Below are 12,526 nucleotides of genomic sequence, written 5' to 3' on the forward strand. Positions count from 1 at the left end.
TTGTCAAGAGGAGACTTCGGGTTCCTCTTATAAGGTAAGCTAAGCATGTTAGCTACGTTAGCTAGCTAGCTAGCATGGCATCTACCTCCTGTCTTCGTACCCCTTTACAACTAACCACACAATTTGGGGAGGCAAATATAACATACTAACTTAGTGGTATCACAACTAAGCCAGTCTCTGGCTGTCAATATCCCAGAGCTGTGTTACACGGCTATTTAACGGCTACTAAGTTGTGAAGCTGTGCATGCAGTGTATTTAACATGTTTACATGCAGTGTATTTAACATGTTTACATGTCAGCACATCGGTAGTTTTTTTTTGATTACATAAATTCTTTAAAAATTCACAAAAATGTATTTTAACTGATCAACATAATCTCATAGAACAAAACACAAGTTATATTTTCAGCGTTTAGACAACAAAAAAACTTTTTAAAAAACATGAATCTCCCCCATAGGCTTGCCCAACGAGCCACGGCAGATTTATCCTCCGTTTGGGCCTACAAAAAGACGACGTTACTATTGCTCACTATGATTGTATTTACGTGTAGTGAGTACCATACTAAGGTATTTCACTGTGGAGATGCCTAGTTTCAAGCTGACAGAGCGGGGTCCTGAGAACGGGGGTGGTAGGGGGTCTCTAAGGAGGAGTAACAGAGTAAACCTACATCAGTGATACAACTCCCAAATCTATCAACACCAAAGACAGACCAAAACAACCAAACATCCCTCCAGAAATATTCTATCAAAATTCTATCAAATCAGGTCATTTGTGACATAGGGAGAACGACAGGGCTCGGCAGACAGAACTACACGATGACCTACCATTGGGCTCGGCAGACAGAACTACACGATAACCTACCATTGGGCTCGGCAGACAGAACTAAACGATAACCTACCATTGGGCTCGGCAAACAGAACTACACGATAACCTACCATTGGGCTCGGCAGACAGAACTACACGATGACCTACCATTGGGCTCGGAAGACAGAACTACACGATGACCTACCATTGGGCTCGGCAGACAGAACTACACAATAACCTACCATTGGGCCCGGGCAGACAGAACTAAACGATAACCTATGTTTGAGTGTGTGTGTTTTAGTTTGATCCATCAAACCCTGTTTAAAGTTGTTGTTCTATGTAAGACCGCTGCTGTTGATGCCATATGCTCCTCAAGGGGAAAAGGGCCTAAGTAAGTAATAACGCTGTACCTGCCATGTAGCAGACGTTTTTCTCCAAAGCGACTTCTAGTCATGTGTGCGTACATTTTACAAACGTGTGATGTCGTGAAATCGAACCCACTATCCTGGCGTTGCGAGCGTAATGTCTACCGACTGAGTGACGAGTTGTAACTAGCAGCAGCTGACTCCCTGACAGGCCCCTCCACCAGCGCTGCCTGCGGGTTTCACTCACTCTGGTGTTCATGCTCTGGGAGAACTCCAGTATGGTGTCCACTCTGGTCCATGCATCCGGGTGCTCTTTCAGCTGGGTCAGAACCTCCTGGGCCAGCCTTTGCTGCAATGCAGGAACAGGAATGGATGAAATACCATTTTGAAACATAGAGTGTGTGCCTCTCACACACACACACACACACATACACACACACACACGGCCTAAAATGAACACCCACCACCTGCCAAATGCGGGTAGATATTGGCATTGGCGAGTAAGATGTCCATTTCAAACCAAATCAAATTTTACTGGTCAAATACACATGGTTAGCAGATGTTACTGCAAGTGTAGCGAAATGCTTGTGCTTCTAGTTCCGACAGTGCAGTAATATCTAACAATTCCACAACAACTACCTAATACACACAAATCTAACAAGTAATCTAACAATTCCACAACAACTACCTAATACACACAAATCTAAAGGGGTGGAATAAGAATATATACACTACCGTTCAAAAGTTTGGGGTCACTTAGAAATGTCCTTGTTTTTGAAAGAAAAGCACATTTTTTGTCCATTAAAATAACATCAAATTGATCAGAAATACAGTGTAGACATTGTTAATGTTGTAAATGACTATTGTAGCTGGAAACGGCTGATTTTTTATGGAATATCTACATAGGCGTACAGAGGCCCATTATCAGCAACCATCGCTCCTGTGTTCCAATGACACGTTGTGTTAGCTAATCCAAGTTTATAATTTTAAAGGCTAATTGATCATTTGAAAACCCCTTTTCAATTATGTTAGCACAGCTGAAAACTGTTGTTCTGATTAAAGAAGCAATAAAACTGGCCTTCTTTAGACTATTTGAGTATCTGGAGCATCAGCATTTGTGGATTCGATTACAGGCTCAAAATGGCCAGAAACAAAGAACTTTCTTCTGAAACTCGTCTGTCTATTCTTGTCTGAGAAACTATGGCTATTTCATGCGAGAAATTGCCAAGAAACTGAAGATCTTGTACAACGCTGTGTATTACCCCCTTCACAGAACAGTGCAAACTGGCTCTAACCAGAATAGAAAGAGGAGTGGGGGGCCCCGGTGCACAACTGAGCAAGAGGACAAGTACATTAGTGTGTCTAGTTTGAGAAACAGACGCCTCACAAGTCCTCAACTGGCAGCTTCATTAAATAGTACCCACAAAACACCAGTCTCATCGTCAACAGTGAAGAGGTGACTTTCTTTGCAGAGTTGCAAAGAAAAAGCCATATCTCAGACTGGCCAATAAAATGAAAAGATTAAGATGGGCAAAAGAACACAGACACTGGACAGAGGAACTCTGCCTAGAATGTCAGCTAGCATAATTGCAAAAGGGATTTCTAATGACCAATTAGCCTTTAAAATTATAAACTTGGATTAGCTAAGACAACGTTCCATTGGAACACAGGAGTGATGGTTGCTGATGATGGGCCTCTGTACACCTATGTAGATATTCCATTAAAAAACAGCCGTTTCCAGCTACAATAGTCATTTACAACATTAACAATGTCTACACTGTATTTCTGATCAATTTGATGATATTTTAATGGACAAAAAATGTGCTTTTCTTTCAAAAACAATGACATTTCTAAATGACCCCAAACTTTTGAACGGTAGTGTACATATAAACGTTGGCATTTTGGTTTAAAAAATGAAATAAGAAATATACCACATTACTTCTTACTAGTAATACATTTATTGTTTTAGACACATTATAAATCATTCTCATCCATTTCTGCCATTTTTAACAGAAAAATATATATATTTTGTCTGGTAAAAAAATCTGAGTGACTGGTACACCAAAACATGAGTGGCTGGTACACTTTATGCCCTGCACACACACTCCACATTTAAAAAGGCAGATGCATTTCAACTTAAACCCCTCACCAATGACAAAGTGTGATAGAAAAGATGTCCTGTTAATACATCACAATTTCAGACATTATTTTCTGCAATACTAACTTGTATCTCTCCCTGTTCTTCTATCTGTCCACAAACAGTTATAAGTAAAACTTAGTAAGGCACCTGGGCAAGCGAACGTCAAAGCAAAACTACAACTCCCACAAAACTCCACTAACTTTGTGGTTACTTGACAACTTACAGTTACATTTTAGTAATTTAGCAGACACTCTTATCCAGAGTGACTTACAGTGTGTTCATCTTCAGATAGTTAGGTGGGAAAAGCACACATCTCAGTCATAGTCAGTACATTCATCTTCAGATAGCTAGGTGGGACAACCACATATCTCAGTCATAGTCAGTACATTCATCTTCAGATAGCTAGGTGGGACAACCACACATCTCAGTCATAGTCAGAATTCATCTTCAGATAGCTAGGTGGGACAACCACATATCTCAGTCATAGTCAGTACATTCATCTTCAGATAGCTAGGTGGGACAACCACACATCTCAGTCATAGTCAGTACATTCATCTTCAGATAGTTAGGTGGGACAACCACATATCTCAGTCATAGTCAGTACATTCATCTTCAGATAGTTAGGTGGGACAACCACACATCTCAGTCATAGTCAGTACATTCATCTTCAGATAGCTAGGTGGGACAACCACACATCTCAGTCATAGTCAGTACATTCATCTTCAGATAGCTAGGTGGGACAACCACATATCTCAGTCATAGTCAGTACATTCATCTTCAGATAGCTAGGTGGGACAACCACACATCTCAGTCATAGTCAGTACATTCATCTACAGATAGTTAGGTGGGACAACCACACATCTCAGTCATAGTCAGTACATTCATCTTCAGATAGTTAGGTGGGACAACCACATATCTCAGTCATAGTCAGTACATTCATCTTCAGATAGTTAGGTGGGACAACCACACATCTCAGTCATAGTCAGTACATTCATCTTCAGATAGCTAGGTGGGACAACCACACATCTCAGTCATAGTCAGTACATTCATCTTCAGATAGCTAGGTGGGACAACCACATATCTCAGTCATAGTCAGTACATTCATCTTCAGATAGCTAGGTGGGACAACCACACATCTCAGTCATAGTCAGTACATTCATCTACAGATAGTTAGGTGGGACAACCACATATCTCAGTCATAGTCAGTACATTCATCTTCAGATAGTTAGGTGGGACAACCACACATCTCAGTCATAGTCAGTACATTCATCTACAGATAGTTAGGTGGGACAACCACACATCTCAGTCATAGTCAGTACATTCATCTACAGATAGTTAGGTGGGACAACCACACATCTCAGTCATAGTCAGTACATTCATCTACAGATAGTTAGGTGGGACAACCACACATCTCAGTCATAGTCAGTACATTCATCTTCAGATAGTTAGGTGGGACAACCACACATCTCAGTCATAGTCAGTACATTCATCTACAGATAGTTAGGTGGGACAACCACACATCTCAGTCATAGTCAGTACATTCATCTACAGATAGTTAGGTGGGACAACCACATATCTCAGTCATACTCAGTACATTCATCTACAGATAGTTAGGTGGGACAACCACATATCTCAGTCATAGTCAGTACATTCATCTTCAGATAGTTAGGTGGGACAACCACACATCTCAGTCATAGTCAGTACATTCATCTACAGATAGTTAGGTGGGACAACCACACATCTCAGTCATAGTCAGTACATTCATCTACAGATAGTTAGGTGGGACAACCACACATCTCAGTCATACTCAGTACATTCATCTTCAGACAGCGAGGTGGGACAACCACACATCTCAGTCATAGTCAGTACTGTTGTCCTCAATAAAGTAGCTATCAGGAAAGTCAGTGGTAGTAAGGGGGGAAAGTCAGTGGTAGTAAGGGGGGGAAGTCAGTGGTAGTAAGGGGGGAAAGTCAGTGGTAGTAAGGGGGGGAAGTCAGTGGTAGTAAGGGGGGAAAGTCAGTGGTAGTAAGGGGGGAAAGTCAGTGGTAGTAAGGGGGGGAAGTCAGTGGTAGTAAGGGGGGAAAGTCAGTGGTAGTAAGGGGGGAAAGTCAGTGGTAGTAAGGGGGGAAAGTCAGTGGTAGTAAGGGGGGAAAGTCAGTAGTAGTAAGGGGGGAAAGTCAGTGGTAGTAAGGGGGGAAAGTCAGTGGTAGTAAGGGGGGAAGTCAGTGGTAGTAAGGGGGGAAAGTCAGTGGTAGTAAGGGGGGAAAGTCAGTGGTAGTAAGGGGGGAAAGTCAGTAGTAGTAAGGGGGGAAAGTCAGTGGTAGTAAGGGGGGAAAGTCAGTGGTAGTAAGGGGGGAAGTCAGTGGTGGTAAGGGGGGGAAAGTCAGAGGTAGTAAGGGGGGAAAGTCAGTGGTAGTAAGGGGGGAAAGTCAGTGGTAGTAAGGGGGGAAAGTCAGAGGTAGTAAGGGGGAAAAGTCAGTGGTGGTAAGGGGGGAAAGTCAGTGGTGGTAAGGGGGGAAAGTCAGTGGTAGTAAGGGGGAATAGTCAGTGGTAGTAAGGGGGGAAGTCAGTGGTAGTAAGGGGGGAAAGTCAGAGGTAGTAAGGGGGGAAAGTCAGAGGTAGTAAGGGGGGAAAGTCAGTGGTAGTAAGGGGGGAAAGTCAGAGGTAGTAAGGGGGAAAAGTCAGTGGTGGTAAGGGGGGAAAGTCAGTGGTGGTAAGGGGGGAAAGTCAGTGGTAGTAAGGGGGAATAGTCAGTGGTAGTAAGGGGGGAAGTCAGTGGTAGTAAGGGGGGAAAGTCAGTGGTGGTAAGGGGGGAAAGTCAGTGGTAGTAAGGGGGAATAGTCAGTGGTAGTAAGGGGGAAAAGTCAGTGGTAGTAAGGGGGGAAAGTCAGAGGTAGTAAGGGGGGAAAGTCAGTGGTAGTAAGGGGGGGAAAGTCAGAGGTAGTAAGGGGGGAAAGTCAGTGGTAGTAAGGGGGGAAAGTCAGTGGTAGTAAGGGGGGAAAGTCAGTAGTAGTAAGGGGGGAAAGTCAGTGGTAGTAAGGGGGGGAAAGTCAGAGGTAGTATGGGGGAATAGTCAGTGGTAGTAAGGGGGGAAAGTCAGTGGTAGTAAGGGGGGAAAGTCAGTGGTAGTAAGGGGGGAAAGTCAGTGGTAGTAAGGGGGGAAAGTCAGAGGTAGTAAGGGGGAAAGTCAGTAGTAGTAAGGGGGGAAAGTCAGTGGTAGTAAGGGGGGAAAGTCAGTGGTAGTAAGGGGGGAAGTCAGTAGTAGTAAGGGGGGAAGTCAGTGGTAGTAAGGGGGGAAAGTCAGTGGTAGTAAGGGGGGAAGTCAGTAGTAGTAAGGGGGGAAGTCAGTGGTAGTAAGGGGGGAAAGTCAGTGGTAGTAAGGGGGGAAAGTCAGTGGTAGTAAGGGGGGAAGTCAGTGGTAGTAAGGGGGGAAAGTCAGTGGTAGTAAGGGGGGAAAGTCAGTGGTAGTAAGGGGGGAAAGTCAGTAGTAGTAAGGGGGGAAAGTCAGTGGTAGTAAGGGGGGAAAGTCAGTAGTAGTAAGGGGGGAAAGTCAGTAGTAGTAAGGGGGGAAAGTCAGTAGTAGTAAGGGGGGAAAGTCAGTAGTAGTAAGGGGGGAAAGTCAGTGGTAGTAAGGGGGGAAAGTCAGTGGTAGTAAGGGGGGAAAGTCAGTAGTAGTAAGGGGGGAAAGTCAGTGGTAGTAAGGGGGGAAAGTCAGTGGTAGTAAGGGGGGAAAGTCAGTAGTAGTAAGGGGGGAAAGTCAGTGGTAGTAAGGGGGGAAAGTCAGTGGTAGTAAGGGGGGAAAGTCAGTGGTAGTAAGGGGGGAAAGTCAGTGGTAGTAAGGGGGGGAAGTCAGAGGTAGTAAGGGGGGAAGTCAGTAGTAGTAAGGGGGGAAAGTCAGTGGTAGTAAGGGGGGAAAGTCAGAGGTAGTAAGGGGGGGAAAGTCAGAGGTAGTAAGGGGGGGAAGTCAGTGGTAGTAAGGGGGGAAAGTCAGTGGTAGTAAGGGGGGAAAGTCAGTGGTAGTAAGGGGGGGAAAGTCAGTAGTAGTAAGGGGGGGAAGTCAGTGGTAGTAAGGGGGGGAAAGTCAGTAGTAGTAAGGGGGGAAAGTCAGTAGTAGTAAGGGGGGAAAGTCAGTAGTAGTAAGGGGGGGAAGTCAGTGGTAGTAAGGGGGGGAAAGTCAGTAGTAGTAAGGGGGGGAAGTCAGTGGTAGTAAGGGGGGAAGTCAGTGGTAGTAAGGGGGGAAAGTCAGTGGTAGTAAGGGGGGAAAGTCAGTGGTAGTAAGGGGGGAAAGTCAGTGGTAGTAAGGGGGGGAAGTCAGTGGTAGTAAGGGGGGAAAGTCAGTGGTAGTAAGGGGGGAAAGTCAGTGGTAGTAAGGGGGGGAAGTCAGTGGTAGTATGGGGGGAAAGTCAGTGGTAGTAAGGGGGGGAAAGTCAGTAGTAGTAAGGGGGGAAAGTCAGTGGTAGTAAGGGGGGAAAGTCAGAGGTAGTAAGGGGGGAAGTCAGTGGTAGTAAGGGGGGAAAGTCAGTGGTAGTAAGGGGGGAAAGTCAGTGGTAGTAAGGGGGGAAAGTCAGTGGTAGTAAGGGGGGAAAGTCAGTGGTAGTAAGGGGGGAAGTCAGTGGTAGTAAGGGGGGGAAGTCAGTGGTAGTAAGGGGGGGAAGTCAGTGGTAGTAAGGGGGGAAAGTCAGTGGTAGTAAGGGGGAAAGTCAGTGGTAGTAAGGGGGGAAAGTCAGTAGTAGTAAGGGGGGAAGTCAGTGGTAGTAAGGGGGGAAGTCAGTGGTAGTAAGGGGGGAAAGTCAGTAGTAGTAAGGGGGGAAGTCAGTGGTAGTAAGGGGGGAAGTCAGTGGTAGTAAGGGGGGAAAGTCAGTGGTAGTAAGGGGGGAAAGTCAGTGGTAGTAAGGGGGGGAAGTCAGTGGTAGTAAGGGGGGGAAGTCAGTGGTAGTATGGGGGGAAAGTCAGTGGTAGTAAGGGGGGGAAAGTCAGTAGTAGTAAGGGGGGAAAGTCAGTGGTAGTAAGGGGGGGAAGTCAGTGGTAGTAAGGGGGGGAAGTCAGTGGTAGTATGGGGGGAAAGTCAGTGGTAGTAAGGGGGGGAAAGTCAGTAGTAGTAAGGGGGGAAAGTCAGTGGTAGTAAGGGGGGAAAGTCAGAGGTAGTAAGGGGGGAAAGTCAGTGGTAGTAAGGGGAAAGTCAGTGGTAGTAAGGGGGGGAAAGTCAGAGGTAGTATGGGGGAAAGTCAGTGGTAGTAAGGGGGGAAAGTCAGTAGTAGTAAGGGGGGAAAGTCAGAGGTAGTAAGGGGGGAAAGTCAGTGGTAGTAAGGGGGGAAAAAGTGTTGGTACTACTTACCTGTGTTCCGACCCCGTGGTACAGACAGTTGACCACGTTGTCCAACAGGTTGATGTCTAGTTTCTGGCTGAAGTCCAGCAGCTGCTGCGCTGCATGGTCTGCTAACACTGTCATAACTGCTGGCATAGAGCTCTGCAAGGATGGACAGCAAGGAGGGGGGTTAGAGTGTGAGTGTGTGTGTGTGTGTGTGTGTGTGTGTGTGTGTGTGTGTGTGTGTGTGTGTGTGTGTGTGTGTGTGTGTGTGTGTGTGTGTGTTATGACTGACAGAGGCAGAGAAAACATTCAATGGCAACAGGCAGAGAGTCATGTGAATGAATGGAGCATTCCAACCAGCTAACCACCTCTCCTAACCCCCTCCCCCTGCTTCCCATCCCCGTTCAGTCACACACACGCACAGGATGCTGGTGGCTCCTTAAATTGGTGAGGATGGCTCAAAGTGATGGCGGCAAAGGAATACATGGAATGATATCGAACTCATCAAACACGCGGATTCCATGTGTTTGATACCATTCCATTACAGACATTAGTATGAGCTGTCCTCCTCACAGCAGCCTCCTGTGACACACCCCTCCTCCTCCTTATCTCCACCAGTAAACAAGCATGACATGAGCTGGCCCCTTGCTCACTTTTTCCAATGAGTTATATCTTGTCACACTAACTACTCAAAGCTATAAATAAGAAAATACACTGAAAAACAAGTTTAGATCAGGCATATACCCTTTCCATAAAGGAACATTCTGACAGTTGTATTTTGACAATTCATAAAAAGCTTTTTCTGATATCGTTTAATCGTTTAATAAACAAACATGAAAGTTTGTCTGACATGCTGAAAATATCACATGATCATGCCACCTCCAGAACACAATCGAACCACGTGCCACAGGACGTCACTTTGTTTACATCTGCACCTGACAGGCGTGGCTATTTTGAAGTTCAAACACACCTTAATTTAACAGTAAACACTGATGCATGTATGAGAATACTGAAATATGCTGCTTTATCGTCTTATATCCGATGCAATCAATCAGTTTATCTCGCTTGACACAACCACCAACTTCGGTTGATCGCTACAGTGTGACCGTGTAGATAACGTTAGGGAGTATTGGGTGCGTTCCAGGTCTATATAATGCCGCGTTCAAAACAACTGGGTGCACGGAAAAATACAAAGTCAAATCATGACGTCATTGATCTTCGGGTGGGAAAGTCGGAGCGCTAGAAAAAGGCCCGACTTCCCGAGTTTGATGACCATTCAAATCGATTTTAACCAGTCAGAGCTCGTTTTTTTCCAACACTGTAGTCGGACATCGGAGATGTACTAGTTCCCAGTTGATTTGAACACGGCAATAAAACAAGGGGTAAGCAGCCCACGTGATATTTATCCATTAACTGCAACACTTCGTAAACAATAACAAGTTAGCGAAACTGGATACAGGTAGGCAAGTTTATAAGTTAGTTGAATTTTCCCCCAATTAAAACGATCTCAATTCGATAGAAATAGTAAATACACACAGCACCACCAGCGCATTGCCCTGGCTAAATTCTGATTCGGTACCAAGCTATTGATACGACTGTCGTTGATGCCAAGACAAAAGGAAGTCTATGCCACCAGAGAGGACGTGTGGTCCTCCATAGCTAGCTGGCTATCATCACCCTGACTACCAGACACACGCCTCCCCAACCCCTCCCACTCCAAGCTTATCAAAGGGAAGGCTTGCGTCGTTCATTACCCAGCTAGTTAACTGTACAGCAAGTAATACACGCCTAAAATAGCTTTTTTTTTTTTTATAAGTTTGAAAAGTAACTATGACCCTTAATGCATCTTAATGTTTTTACATCTTACTAAAATAACAACTAACTTGCCGTCCAAACAGCGCACGAACACGGCGCATCACTGGTAAAGTTAGCACAATTAACGTTAGCAAACTAGCAACAAAATACATCCGCTCACACCACGGACGCTGTTTCTGAGGAAGGAGTGGACGAATTAATTCATTATTTTCTGTCCCCCCGGTCCTCAGCATTGCTTGCTATCATCACCACACACCACTCACACCCAACCCTAGCGGAGTTTCTCACACACCAGCATCCCTTGTAAAGTGCATCACAAACCAACGTTACCACTTACTTACCTAACTAGTAGTTACACTTATTACTGATGCTCTCTGGATTTTACATTCCAAAAGTGAAATTAAAGTCTAAAATATATTTTTACCCCTAAGTCAAATGCTACTTTGCACCCCTGAGTTACCTGCCAAAAGTCCAAGCCTCTGACTGAAAGAAGATTGTCTTCCCCCCCGGGGAAGCTAGCTACAAGGCTATATACAATATCGTTGTTGTTTAGTCAGAAATAGGCTGGCTAACGTTACTGTTATCTCTGACACGTTAGCTGGCTCCAATTCCAGAATGTGTATTGATGGCTAGTTAATAAGGATCACAGATATGGATTCCGCAACTATTATCACGGCACGCTCACTAATATACTCCGATTCATTTTACGAAATAAAATAAACCTTGATTTACAATTTAATTCTTTACTATAATAATTTTGCAGCGGGGCGGTTTGAGAGATTGTATTCCTGCGCCTCTTCTCCTCGTTGAAGCAACTAACTCACATAACCGGTTGAAACCGGTTCAGACTGGGAGATTCCATCTCGGTTTAGTTTTCAGCCGATGGCGCCGCGGAAAGTTTGGACTAACGTCACGCCCACTTTACACTCTCATTGGTGGGGTTGTTTTTACGGACATCATTGCTTAAACTCTATTGGGTAACTCCATTGTCAATCAACTTAAATTCGTCCAGGCACCCACGCGACTGCTCCGCCCATGGTCAGAAAAAGAGGGCGGACTCCGATCAAGCAGAATGGACTTTTCGATGCCTCCAACGTGAATGGCAAATAGTGCTTTCAATATTGTTTTGCCATTGTGTGCGCGTTTGTTACAATCTACAATCACTTTGCAACTTGAGAAGTGTCGCTAGTATTGCTCAATAGTCTTGACTTGATTGACGTTTAGAGAAATGTATTTTTCTAACACTATATCCATTGCAAAAGGATGTGTGACTTATCAGAACAGTATTTCATTTCGTTATCGACCCAGCTCACCATCACGCTGTTTTGTTGTGATCATGACATTGCAATTCAATAGTCTGTGCTGTGCAACCTACACGAGATACAAAGAGGAAACGTGTTTACATTAAGTAAAGGAGATACAGTCCACAATACAATCGCCTGACTCGTGAGCCTGTTGCTGGTAATTTTCCACCAGCCACGAGTGGGAGTGGTTACAATGAATCCGCGCACTGCACAAGTTTACAAAAATGACATGGAAGGGAAATGTCCACACTATGTGGTGTACCTCTTCAGTTCAGAACATGACGCTAGCATCAAAGACCATGTAACATTAGTCCCGATTGCAATTTAGGAGAGTTAAACAAATATGTAGTATCATTGCTGCTCTCTGTAAAGGATGCAAACATGACAGCGGTTTTTTTAAACCTCACTGTCACGTGACCCAGCGTGCCACTTGATGGAAAAATACTGGATTTAGTGTCGGCAAGCTGTACTAGTAAAGTCATCCGCTAACATAATTGAGAGCGAGGTTTCCGAAGGGCGTACGTTCCATTATTCTATAGGCTACCTTACCCAGCAACACAACACTGTTACCCTCAAATTCAATGTGCTCAGTGTGGTTTGAGCTATCATATAGAGAGATATTAATAACAGATTTTCAATCATTACATGGCTATTATACATGTGCAATAATCAGTGTGTGGTTTTAATTTTCTATACTTTTGCACACAAACAAACATGGTCATCACATTAGCAGACCGTGCACAATGTCATTGCATGCTATTCTGCACAAGTTTGATTGACATTTTACAATG

The 12,526-nt window shown here is 44.6% G+C and overlaps 1 protein-coding gene across 5 annotated transcripts in view; it reads right to left on the minus strand.

The window, feature by feature from the left end:
- LOC129865130 (exportin-1) overlaps positions 1–11,293 on the minus strand; it is a 72,602-nt gene extending 61,309 nt beyond the window's left edge. For 2 of the 5 annotated variants that reach the window (XM_055937627.1, XM_055937660.1), the window contains exons 1-3: positions 10,892–11,293; positions 8,644–8,775; positions 1,416–1,517 (exon numbers count right to left, since the gene is read on the minus strand). In XM_055937627.1, coding sequence (XP_055793602.1) covers positions 1,416–1,517; positions 8,644–8,769 — 228 coding nt within the window. In that variant the 5' untranslated portion in view covers positions 8,770–8,775; positions 10,892–11,293. Of the gene's footprint in view, positions 1–1,415; positions 1,518–8,643; positions 8,776–10,772; positions 10,843–10,891 lie in introns of those variants that run through there. The other 3 variants (XM_055937646.1, XM_055937636.1, XM_055937652.1) reach the window with 3 other exon arrangements.
- Between the last annotated feature and the right edge of the window lie 1,233 nt (positions 11,294–12,526).

Source organism: Salvelinus fontinalis, chromosome 1 (assembly GCF_029448725.1).
Source record: "Salvelinus fontinalis isolate EN_2023a chromosome 1, ASM2944872v1, whole genome shotgun sequence".
In the NCBI taxonomy this organism is placed as follows: domain Eukaryota; kingdom Metazoa; phylum Chordata; class Actinopteri; order Salmoniformes; family Salmonidae; genus Salvelinus; species Salvelinus fontinalis.